General features: G+C 28.4%; 1 protein-coding gene and 1 long non-coding RNA gene across 3 annotated transcripts in view; both read left to right on the forward strand.

Moving 5' to 3' along the window:
• The first annotated feature begins 8,437 nt into the window (after positions 1 to 8,437).
• On the forward strand, positions 8,438 to 9,688 carry LOC136085337 (uncharacterized). Its single transcript, XM_065806635.1, has one exon. The coding sequence runs from the start codon at positions 8,438 to 8,440 to the stop codon at positions 9,686 to 9,688; it is 1,251 nt and encodes a 416-aa protein (XP_065662707.1).
• Positions 9,689 to 11,923: 2,235 nt separating this feature from the next.
• Positions 11,924 to 13,444, forward strand: part of LOC136085041 (uncharacterized) — a 28,520-nt gene continuing 26,999 nt past the window's right edge. For both annotated transcript variants that reach the window (XR_010641025.1, XR_010641024.1), the window contains exon 1: positions 11,924 to 12,258. This is a non-coding gene — a long non-coding RNA (uncharacterized LOC136085041). The remainder of the gene's footprint in view (positions 12,259 to 13,444) is intronic.

Consider the following 13,444-nt stretch of genomic DNA (forward strand, 5'->3'; position numbering starts at 1 on the left):
GCCAAAAAAATTTTAACTTCAGTTCTTTTGTTTTTATGATATACATATGTATTGTAAAGGGACTTCTTAATTGTCTGTTAAAAACAATTTAGATCTGTTTTTTTTTTAATTTTATGGTCATTTAAGGGCCAGACAAGAAAAGTAGCTTAAATTTACCCGTAAATTCTAAAATATGTTAATTTAATTTCGCGTCATTTTCTTTTTACTTTCTGTGGTGTACGGTGTATTTGGCATGTACTTGGACCCAACAAATTTTAAATTTCAGTTCTGAACAAATAAAAAAAGGAATTGTTTAACAAAATCTATAGGATTTTTGATCAATTTTGAAACATTAAAGCTTAAAGAATTGGAAAATGCGTTCGTAGAATCACTACCCCTATAATTGAAAGGAAGATAAAAATAATGCCCCTCAGTGACACAAGAAGTTCTAGTAAAAAGATATCGATGGAATGAGCAAGTCACGGCATTAATGTTAGCCTTAAAACAGTAAATAATTACTTCTTGTAGCAGGAACTGAACCATACAGACCAAGGAATAAGCCAAGACTAACGGGAAAAAAAAAAAAAGGATGCCAGGCATGGGTGGGCCGTTGAGCATGCAATTTCAATGCAAGAAGATTAGTCCAAGGTAGTTAATAATATAACTTTCTATTAGACCTTTCTATTAGATAGTGCTCCATGGCATACGGACAAGTTGCTAATGACATGGTTCCAAGACAATTGTTTCTATGTACTCAAATGAACTGGGAATTCACTAGATATGACCCCAATTGAGAATGCATAGGATATTTTGAAGGACGAAATGCATAAAGTTCTAATCAATTAAGAAGGGTAACTTGTTTTACCTTTGACCATTACTGTTTCCAGTATTAAGGAAATGAAACAGTTCCAATGAACTGTAATGCAACTCCTTATTTGTTCTTGAACCACTACTACATTTGGAATAATCAATTTTGTTATTGAAGTTAGTTAGAAAGCTGTATTAATATTATAATCAAGTTCGTTTTATTACTTAGTTACTGTACATAGGGAATTAAAAGCATACAAAAAGTTAATCAATTCTGATTATACATTTTAGCTTTAAAATACCAAGGGGCAAGGTTGGTGTTCTTTGCAAGAAGATTTTCAAAACAAATATGCTTTTTCTGATTTTTTTTAGACTTGGATTAGGATTGCTTATAAAATAATTTAGTATATAATAAAATAATAGTAGAGTAGTTAAATACATTTTTTTTATTGACATGAGGTAGGTCAGAAGTTTCTGTGTAATATGTAACAAGCTAAAATATTTAAAAGATCCAAATATTGCATGAATTTTTAATAATGACATTTTGGTCAATAGAACAACGGGCATTGGTCAAAGGTACAACGCATGTGTTGTACCTTTGACCAATTTGACTTATTTTTTAAATTGAGGGAAAAAGATACCTCTTGGTTAAAAGAGAAAAAGTATTAAGTATAATTTTTGCGCAAAATATGAGAGAATATCACAAAGCTTAAACAGTCAAAATTTGTTCAATAGATTACGCAAAAAACTCTTTGAAGCAAAAACTGGTTAAAATTACAACAGGTTCCCCTACGTATGCAGTATAATAACTAGTTTAAATTTCTTCATCTCCCCTTGTGCACGCACATGCATGCTTTTAACGACCTACAAATCTCTGTGCATGCACGTTTTGTTAATTTCAAAATCAACTCCCCCCCTCCCTCTCCTCTCTATTTACAACGCATTACTTATTAAAACATTAAAAAAAAAAGAAAATTCGACTTATCTTTGTCACACAACTTAGTACTATTTTTTAAAATCGTGAAAATAAATGCTTTTTATTTTTTAAAAAAAATCGGGTTTCAGGTGAGATAGATTACGAGAGGTAGTCAAACCGCGTACGTACTCGCTGTCTTTAACAACTCTATCTTGTACGCATTTGTACGTTTTGGGGAGAATTTCTCCTCCATTACTGCGTATGTATTTTATAGAAGACCCTTAGAAACGCAACATTAATTTCTAACAGTACTTGGCATCTTAGACATTGTAAATAACATTATTCTTTCGATAATTATTAAATATGTATTTTGCGTCTTTAACAGCAGACATCATAAGCGCATATTTCTTCAAGAACATTTTACTGAAAGCATTTACTAAAAGAACCTAATGCTTTAAACGTATACAAACTAAAGATTTTTAAAACTTATTGAAAAAGGCATTTTATACACAAATTTTTTAGAAAAACGGTATAAAATCCAAATCATAAAAAATGTTTGCATCAATCACATTAATAATTTGAAACAGTAACAATCAAATTTCTTTGTTTCACAAAAATCTTTTTTGCCACATATTCTATTTTTAATTTACATTATTAATATTATTTAATTTACATTATGAATGATTATCAAACTAGATAGCGTAATAGTTGTTATTAGGGTGCATCAAAAAACATTCTTTTTTGAATTTCAAATTTTAATAAAGCGGAAAAGTTACTTAATAATGTAAATAGTAAGGGGTCGTCCATAAAATACGTATGCAAAAAACTTACAAATTTGACCCCCACACCCCTAGCCCCTGTTGCCATGCGTACTTTTAAGTTCATCCTTCCCCCTTCCCCCCCCCCCCCCCCCAAAAAAAAAAAAATGTTCGTAGGGAAAGGTCGAGTAGCCCAAGACACTTAAGAAAAAAAATAGATTGTACACATGTACTAAAAGAAAACCAAGTGTCAAATAACTTTTTTAAAAGTATAAGCATTTATCTATTGAATTAGAAACAAAAAATTAATTACTGCCTTCCTTAAAATTATAATATACAAAACATAAAAGAAAAAATGTTAGAAAAAAGGCATGTTTCAAATATGGATGGTAGTCGGACACATCGTTTAACCATGGTTTTACCTCTTTTTTACCCGTTTGACACAAATGTATTATATAATTAAACAGCAAGTTCTCAACACATTAAAAAAATTGCCCTAAAAAATTGCCTCTGATATATAAGGAATGAGAAGGAAAATGTCATCGTTTAGAAATATAAACAGCTTTTTACTAATAAAAAATAAGCACTTTATAACTTTATATTTTTATAACTTTTATATTTTTATACTTTATAACTTTATATTTTATATAACTTTTATATTTTTTTAACCTTTTTTTAAATCTTTTTATTAGAATTAAATAAATTACTGTTATAGGTTTGTGTTTTATATTAAATGCGTTATTATTTATAAAAAAAATTGCTCATTTTTAATATGTAAATGGATTAAGTTGTCTAGAACAACCCTCAAACATGTGTCCAATAACACGCAATCATTCCTCATTTATAAATACTTGTTTTAAAACCAGCGAATTAAAGTATTAAATTAATTTTATTTTTTAATAAATATTGTGAACAAAAATATAATTTTAAGCAATAAAAAGTTATTAGTTTACATAAAAATTAGGTAAATTAATATGTGAGTCAAATTAGATGATAAATTGCTCTTCTGGTGGTAGAAAACAGTAATTTGCACTCCCAGCCAACTGCTTTGACATACTGTGATAGATATTTTGCATATGTCATATTTTCACTTAAAAATATTTTTATAGTCTTTAAAATCAATTAGCTTCTTTAGTTTAAGCTGTAAACCAAAAATCCGGAGTTACCCACCGTCCGGGGTTATCCGACATTTATATATATATATATATATATATATATATATATATATATATATATATATATATATATATATATATATATATATATATGCATCACTTGCCACTTGTATGATGTATCACTTGCCACTTAAAAACCATTTAGAAATTTTCTATTGGAATAAAGTCTAGTGAATTCCCAAGCCATTCTAGCACCTTGATCTTATTTTTGACAAACCAGCGTTGAACTGACTTTCCTACGGCACGGTACACCATCTTTTTTAAATGTGGTACATCGATGTATTTGCATTGTATTGAAAACCTTGATTTTTAATATTTCTAAATATTTGGCTGCATTCACAGTTGTGTCTTGAGGTAACAAATACAAGGCACCACGTTCAAAAGCAGAAAAACACCCTCAAACCATTAACTGTTTCGTTTTCCAAGAGGACAACGAACATAATGATGCCAGGAACCAAACGGCATAATAATAGCTTCATCAAGAAGTCGAGTTCTTGTAATTTTTGAAAAATGATACTGTTTTTGCAAGCTGCTTGTCATTTAATAATGGTTTCTTGGCTGCGACTCGGCAAGGCAATTTAAACTCAGAAAAAAGTCTACGTTTTATTGTTTTCACTTGCATAATATGGTAATTGTTCCTTAATTTCTGCTAATAATATTGAAGGATTTTTCATTACAAGTCTTTTTATACTCAAATCACCATGTTTGGTAGTAATTCTTGGCCTTTGAAAAATAGTTTAAAAAATTACAAGATATTGCACCTAAAAAATATCAATAAAAGACTTGTAAAATGGCAAAAATATTTGTCATCGCTCAATTCGCCTCATAGCAACAGCTATCCGATACCTGCTAAAAATTGTTTTCACATAATTAATAACTAAATCAATGTAAGGAGTTAAAAAAATGCCAATGTAGCTATATATTTAGCTGGTCAAAGTATTTTTGCCACGACTGTACACTTATTTTCAGACCGGGTACAAATGGTGATTTTCATCCAGGCGCCAAAGTTTCAAAGGCGCCGAAAAATGTTTTTTTTAAAGAATCCGAACATAAGATTGAAGTAAATAATTTTAATGTTGAGCTTTGTCATCCTATTCAACAAATTCAATTTAAAATTGGAGTTTTCTAACGCAAACCAGTACCTGTTGTAGAAGGTGAACAACCTTTATGTAAACTAAAATTGATTGTTGGGCGACTATAAAAAAAAGATTTAAGAACTTCTATCAAACATACATCTTAAAATTGAATTGGATACAACTCTGTTGTAAGATGACATAATAACAATAATAACATTTGTTGGTAATAAAGCAAAAAAAAAGAATTTTTAATATTAATTTCGAAGAAACTGTATTAACAAACTCAAATTATATCTAGATTTTCCTAATAATTTGAAACAATATGTTTACAGTACTTGAAATAAAAATTTGTTATTAACTTGTATAATTTGCACATGTTTTTATTTTAAAATAAGCATGCTTATAAGGACGCCTAACTACTACTATGCTCCGGGTGTCATATAAGCTCTCGGCAACCGTGATCATTAGGGTGGAGCGATTTTGAAAATTTTTGAAATTTGATTTGCCTGAGCAGCAAATCAATATCTTTTGGTGAAAAAGAACCTTACTCTTTTTTTTTTTAGTTTAGATGAGTTCTTGAGGTTCCTCCTTAGATTCTAAATTTTTGATGGGTCCTAATATTGTTTAAATTTTTTTTTTCTAAACTATATTAACTTGATACTTAAAAGAAGCAAAATAATATGCTGATTTTGAAAATAATATTTGTTTTTATTAAAAAGATAAAATTAAAAAAGTAGAGTTGTTTTTTTCATTAAAAACCCACGTCCTCAACAAAACGGGGGTTTTAAGGTATATTTTTGCAATTATTTTTTTTACTAAAAAATTTTTTCAATAAAATTATTATTTATGAAACAAGCATTTTTTTCTGCTTTTTTTGAGTCCAAGGTTGATATGGTTTAGAAAAAAAAAATTCAAAAATATTAGGAACTGTCAAGAATTTAAATTCCAAAGAGGACCCTCAAGATCTCATCAAAACCAAAAAATATTTTTTTACTTTTATCTTATAATTAATAGACATTGATTCGTGTCTCAGTAATATTGGTTTTTAAATCTTTTTTTTTTTGCTATGAAAATCGCTCCACCCTACTGATCATGCATGTGCATTTTTCTCTTAAACTATTGTTGACATTGTTTAGAAATATTGTTTTAAAAAAATGTTGTTTTCATAATTAATTATTTATTGTTGTATTTAGTATTGTAGGTTACTACAGGTAACACCTACTTACAGGCACGAGGGTACATTATTTCCGTAAAAAATGGAACATCAACAAATATACTCTCGTGTGAACGCAACTTGAACAAAAATTTACGGAACATTAGAGGATTTTTTGTACTATCCCGCCAACCCAGAAAAAATTTATGTTCCGGAACATTTATTTGTTTTTGGATAAAAAACATGGTGCCTATATTTAACTATTTTTAATGTATATCCTGAAAAAGCGTGTACATATAAGCTACTTTATAATAAAATATGATAGATAAAAAATTCGAAAGCGTGTTTTTAATTTTGCTTAAATTATTATAAAATGGTGGATTGTAAGATGCGTGACTATTATAAATGTAACTCAAACTAGACGTTTTATTCAAACTTTGATTCAAACATCCTGTATAGTTTATTTGAATTTTTGAAGATTAAAGATTTCGTATTCCTACTAAATTGTAATTTTGTCTGAAGCAGTCTACATAATTACTGATCAATAAGTTATTTTGTTATATAAACTTCATAATACAATTCGTCATCATAACCTAAAATCAGTCTCATGCAGCAACCTTGCGTTACATTTGAAACAAACGTCTAAGAACGGCAATTATTCTATAAAGTATCAATGAACTAAATTGTGGAATATATATTCCTTTCGAAATCAAGAATGCATATCTGAAAACAGGAATTAGGACTTTTTCTATACGAACAAGATTAAAGAATGAAAGACCAAAACATTAAATAAAGTTTTTGGCGTGTTATTTTTATTAATTTCTTTATCTTTACCTGCTGTAGGAAATCTTAATACCATCATGCAGGATAGTATCAAGATTTTCTACAGCATCCTATAAATTTACAAACACATGTGTGTGTAAAAGTTTATTTTTTTATTGTTTTTTTTATATTAGTACTGTTATTATTATTATTGTTGATGTTTTTTTGTTGCTATTGTTATCAAACTAAAATAATACCAACTTTGTTATAACATTCTTATATAAAAGTTGGTATTGTTTTAGTTTAATACTAATATTATTGTTACTCTTTCTCAAGAGTGGATCCATAGGGTAAGGAGGGGAGGGGTGATGGGGGCGATCGCCTCCCCCACCCCCTCACCCTTAGAAAGTTTTGAAATCTTTATTTTTGTTAGTTTTTATATTAAACACAGCAAGTTGTTTGAAAACGGAAATAATATAGTTAGACTGTCTAAATAAAAATACAATTTTAATAAAATTATGTGGTGCAAATTTAAAATTGTGTGATTGCTTGCTTACAAATCATTTAATCTGAAATTCGCCTCCCCCCTCTTACTAAATCGTCTGCATCCTCCAAACCAAAAAATATCTAAAATTGCCCCTTTTACGAAGTGGTCTGGATTCGCTCTTGCTCTTACTTTTATTAACATTGTTATTATGATTATTCATATTATTACAAGTATATGGGGGAGAGTTGCCAAAATTGGAACAGCTCCTTAATTGGAACACTTAGCTTTAGCTTTGAATATTTTTTCTTGTAAAGAAAATAATTTTCTTTATTTTTTGAAACTTCTAGTATTTAAACTTAAAAACTGCACGTATGTGAATAAAATTACTTTTTTTTTAAGAAAAAAATTTTTGCGATCTAATTTTATCGTTGCATTTAAACGATTACAGAAGCTTAACGATATTGAGCTTGATGATAATTTTTTTTAAATTTTAAATTTTAAGAGTTTCAAGTCTATGTGATATTAAGAGCTTATATCGTAAGTTGTTACTTGTATGTAAATATTTTGCTACAACACCATGGTCCTATGTTGCCCAGAAGGAACTTCAAAAGTTGCCGTAATTGAAACGATGTCATCTCATAACACGCTACTTGACGTCCGAATTATCAGAAAATTTCATTAGTCCGACTGTATAATATTTTTTAAACCGAATTTCTTTTATAGACATAGTATTATTGTTAGACATTTGTTGCTTTTTTGGAATTGGTATTTAGTCTTGCTTTAAAGTATGAAATGATTTTTCACAAAATTTTTTTCATAGTCTAAAGTCTAGTCATAGTCTAAGGATATAAAGTTGATTGTAAACATCGTATACTTTAATTAACAAATCATTTTATCTTTTAGTAAAAAATAAAATGTAAAAGTTTTACAAAAGTTATACATTTCTATTTAACGGATTAACTTGTAAGACAACATAAAGTATATACCCAGCATAAGTTTTTTACTGTATATAGAAGTTAATATATAAAGTTGCAAACTTTATATAGTTTATATAGATTTTGATTTATATAGTTAATTATTAACTAAACAAAAATGATGAAAAATAATGAGTATATAATGAGTATATAATTAACTTAATTATATATGAATAACAAATAAATATATGAAAAAATAAGCCTGTAATAAGATTATAAAACTCTCCTTATGTATCTTCATAGTAATTTGCTTTTATTTTAGATGCAAACACCACGAAAATATGGAAAATGGAAAGTAGAAAACTTGAAAAAGGCTGTTGAAGCAATAAGACAAGGAGAAATCAGCTTAAATGAAGCCGCTTATGAACTTATGTATTCCAAAAGCAACTTTGTCAAGGCATATAAATGAAAAAAACAAAGTTGCTGTTGCAAATGTGAAATTTCATGGTCGACTTACCACCTTACCTAATGAAATTGAAACAGAACTAGCTGATCACTGTTTATTATTAGAATCGATGTACTTTGGATTAAGGATTGATGATCTTCGTCGTCTAGCATTTGATATTGCGGAAGCTAACAACATCACACATAATTTTAACAAACAAACACAAATGGTAGGAAAAAAGTGGTATTATGCATTTATTCAAAGGCACCCACAACTGTCGCTTCGTGGGCCTGAATCAACATCAATTGCACGTGCACAAGGTTTAATTAAAGAGCGAGTGCAATCTTTCTTTAATTTACTTTCAAAGTTATGCATGGAAGAAAAGTTAACTCCAGACAGACTTTATAATATGGATGAAACTAGTTTATCAACAGTACAAGATGGTCAGATAAAAATTATTAGTGCAAGGGGCAAAAAACGAGTTGGAATTATGACTAGTAGTGAACGAGGAAATTCAGTAACAGCTGTAGTTTGTGTATCTGCAGCAGGATTTTATGTTCCACCAATGTTAATATATAAACGCAAAAGAATGAAGCCAGAAATAACAAATGGTGCACCTCCAGGAACTGTATTTAGTACTCAAGAGAAAGGATGGATGTCAAATGAAGGTTTTTTAGATTGGCTCAATCATTTTATTAAAGTTGTTAAACCTTTAAAACAATCAAAAGTTTTGTTGATACTTAATGGTCATGTTACACATTCAAAAAATTTGGCAGCGATATATCTAGCACGAAATGCTGGAGTGCGTATGGTATCACTACCTCCCCATACTACACACAGACTGCAACCATTAGACGTTGCGTTCTTTGGACCACTTGGTACATACTATGATGAAGCTATGCGAAAATGGATGCGGTCACATATATCACAACCAGTAACAACTTGGCAAGTTGCAGAATTATTTGGTGACGCATATAGTCAGGCAGCATCATTGAGAATTGCTATGAAAGGATTTCAGGCTAGTGAGTTGTGGCCTTTGGACATAAATGTATTCACTGATTCTGATTTTACAGCCTCTTCATTTACTGATGTTGGTCCTTCAAACAATCTTCAGTCATCTGAAAGTATAGATGGGATGACAAAACTATCTACAGATAAATCACGTGAAAAATGTTTCAGTTTCAACTTTGTCTCTTTTGCCAGTGGTTTCACTTGAAGTAAAAAACAAAAAAAGAAGATCACGAACAACTCAGGCGGCTGATCTTACAAGCTCCCCATATAGACGTTCTAGAAATTACACCAAGAAATCAAAAGCACACACTAAATCAAATAGCTTCCAAACAAATTAAAAAATCTACAAAAAAAAAGCTCACACTAAATCCAATAACTGCCAAACTATTGCAAAAACCACAAGAAAGCAAAGAAGCACTTGACTCAATCACCATGGACCAAATGAAATTGAGCACATCAAATAAAATCACCATCGCCACCACAGCACACCACATATCACCACTACCATCCCAAGTGCAGAAGCTGCAAGAAAAAAAGACTTATTAATTGCGAAAAAAGGATTAAATGTTTGTTGTAATTTTTATTTGTTATTATATCTTTTAAATATCTTTTATTAAAAAGCTAATCAATTAATTTTTCCTTTGAGCCATAAGTTTTATAGCTGTAATTTTTTCAAATATTAGAACTGTTCTAATTAAAGAATATATGTGTTCCATTCAAGGAGACCAGTTGCCTTTATTGGAACAAAATGGTGCCTTGAAAAATCAAAGTTTATATCTAATAAGGGTGCGATCAATAGAGTCGAATCATTAATAAAAGCATAGTAGGGTTGTATATCTATATTATTTAATTCATAAATGTTTTCATAGTTAAGCCATCTTTGGTTAATAAATATTTTTTCCTAAAGTGTTCCAATTAAGGCAACTCTCCCCTAATATTTATTATTATTTATCTTTATGATATTTTTATTTATTATTATGATTAGAAAAAATCATATTTAATACTGTACAATGTTTTTTTTCATTTAACTTATTTATGACCTATGTTTCCAAAAAAACTTATTATAAAGTCTTTAAAAGCACATATATTATGAACATAAACACTAAACATTAAAAATCTGTTGAACTTTTGCTGAAGAAAGACTAAAATTATATATAGTGGCTATATCAAGATTGTATTTTATTGTGGATCTTTATAAAAAACATTGTAACGTAAATATACTTAAATAGAGCTAGTATTATCTTAAATATAAATGTAGCCGGTGTAAGATATCCAACAATTCGGATACGTCTAATAGAGTAACTTATCATAATCTCACCTATTTTGATAAGCCAGATCAACTTAAAGCACAATTAGTAACAATTCCTATAATGGCAATCAAACACATCAATCAATCACATCCAAATCAAATTATACTGAATTGCCTGTTTGTTTAATCATTCCAATTTGGAAACTACCCAACTGCCTAGACTGATCTAGTAGAGAAAAATATTTTCAAGTTATAAAATTTTGTCCATTTCTACTTATGTTTTTAAACATGAGTAAAAATGGATAAATTTATGAAAAAATAGACAAAACAATAGTTTAACGTTTTATTATACTCATAGTACCGGTATAAAAGTTTCTCAAATGTTCCGTGAATTTTTGTTTAAGTTGCATTCACACGAGAGTTTATTAGTTCATGTTCCATTTTTTACGAAATGTTCGGTCAAATGTACACTTGTGTAAATAGCTTATAAGGAACTGTTTGGCAACTATTCTTACGAAATGATTTGTTTCTCACGTTTCTTTTCGTGAAGCATTATTATGGAATTATTATTATTTTTTCGTTCGATTCGTTACGGAAGATAACTTTGCGCATGTACATCTTGCGCAATAGCAATTTGAAATACGGAAGAAAAAATGCAAAATTTTCGTAAGTATTGTTTTTCAGCGATCACCCCTAAAATTACTTAAACAGAAAAACCCCGTTTTACCATTAAAATATTTAGTTTTAAAAGTGTGACTTCATTTTGCAAAGACAAGTAAATTGATTATAAATCATTATTTATAATCAATTTACTTGTCTTTAAAATCAATTTATTTAAAAAATAATATTTCATGCTATTTTAATATGCTATAAAAAGCGAAATTTTAAAACTTTAAATTACATAACATTTATTAATAGTAAGAAAAAAAAAAAAAATTATAGTAATAATAGTTTATTCACAATAATTCAAAAAAATATATATATATAAAAAAAAACAACTGCTTTTTTATCAATAGCTTGATACAAAAAAAGACATGATAAGAATGTAAAAAAATTTCCAATGTTATGCTAAGAATGAGTTATGTAATTTGTAAAATGCAAAATGTTATATAATAAGTTATTATCTTATTATATAACATTTTTTCATCTTATTAAGTTTCATTTACGTTGTTATTATTGTAAGCATTCCAATACCCTGCGATAGGTCAGCAGGCAGACATAAGTAAAAAAAAAAGAAAACATTCTTCAAAATGGCCACAGCCCACTGTGAAAGTCTTGGAATGCAAACAAAAATATATATTTAAATGAAAAAAACAACGTTTTTAAATAATACTCTCATACCTTTTACAAGCGACATAACATATTCTTAACGTCTGCTATGCTGAATAACAAAAAGACTATAAATATCAGTAGTATCTTATATAACTTGATTCAGCAGGTTATGTAATTTCTTGTGGAAGTCTAAACTTGATAAACACATCGTATATTATAATACAGCGTTTTAACACACATCACAAAACAAAATTGTAAGTGTCATAAAAATATTTTTTCAAAGTTCAATAAAAAAAAATTAATGTAAAAATGATGATTTTGTTTCGTAAATATAAATATATATATATATATATATATATATATATATATATATATATATATATATATATATATATATATATATATTTAAATATTTAAATTTTATTTAATTATTATATTTAAATAATAAAGGTGAGTTTCTATTCATCCTTTTTTCTACGGGAACGGGGATAAATGATCACGTGAGCATGCGTAGTTTTTGATCGGACAAATTAAAACTTATACTACGCAAGCCCAAGCGATTATTTTTCCGTTACCGTTTCCGGAAAAAAAAAAGGATAAGTAGAAACTCACCTTAAGGGCATCGAGTTGCGCATATCAATTTAAAAAACAGTCATAGTGTTCAAAAATAATATATGGATGATACCTGTGGATGGGGAAACAGGGAAAGGCGGTTTATTTTATATTATATTGATTTCAATTTAATAAAGAAAGAACAAAATGACCGTCATGAAAAGTTACAGAACAAAAAAACACCAAAACTTTAGCCCCCCTCCCTTCCTCAAACGTGAGAGCAACAAATTGATAAAATATTTTTTGTACTTTTCTCAACCAGACTTTTATTTATTTATAAATTTTCAGTTTCAGAGTATTATCTTTTAGCGTTCAAAAACTATGACCACATAAAATTTGTAACCCCCTCAAATTAATGGGTGTTCAAACTTTATATGGTCATAACCAAACAAAACAATAACTTAAAAAGCAAAAAATCAAAGATAGCAAATAATTGTTTTAGAGCAAAAAAAAAATTGTTTAATGCCTAATTAAATCTTTTTTTCACAAAATATAAAGCGCTAGAAAAAACCTAATTAATCTATTTTTAAATTAAAAATATATAAAAAAACACTTTTCAAAAACAACACTTTAAAAATGGACAAAAAAGTAAAAAATAAACTATTTCACGGTACCCAAGGACTTTGTGTTTGAATAAAACCTAAAATATCTATTAAAGTCAATGACTGGAAATGTTGAGCCAATAGGAACGAGTTGTACTTTGTTGCCCAACATTTTCAGTCATTACCTTCAATGGATATTTTAGGTTGTGTACATACACAAAGTTTTTGGTCCCGTAAAGTAGTTTATTTTTTTACTTTTTAGTCCATTTCTAAAATCTTGTTTTTA

This window comes from Hydra vulgaris, chromosome 09, assembly GCF_038396675.1.
Source record: "Hydra vulgaris chromosome 09, alternate assembly HydraT2T_AEP".
NCBI classification, from domain to species: domain Eukaryota; kingdom Metazoa; phylum Cnidaria; class Hydrozoa; order Anthoathecata; family Hydridae; genus Hydra; species Hydra vulgaris.

Coding starts and splice junctions, on each gene's coding strand:
- LOC136085337 (XM_065806635.1), top strand. CDS start 8,438: ATGAAGCCGCTTATGAACTTATGTATTCCAAAAGCAACTTTGTCAAGG.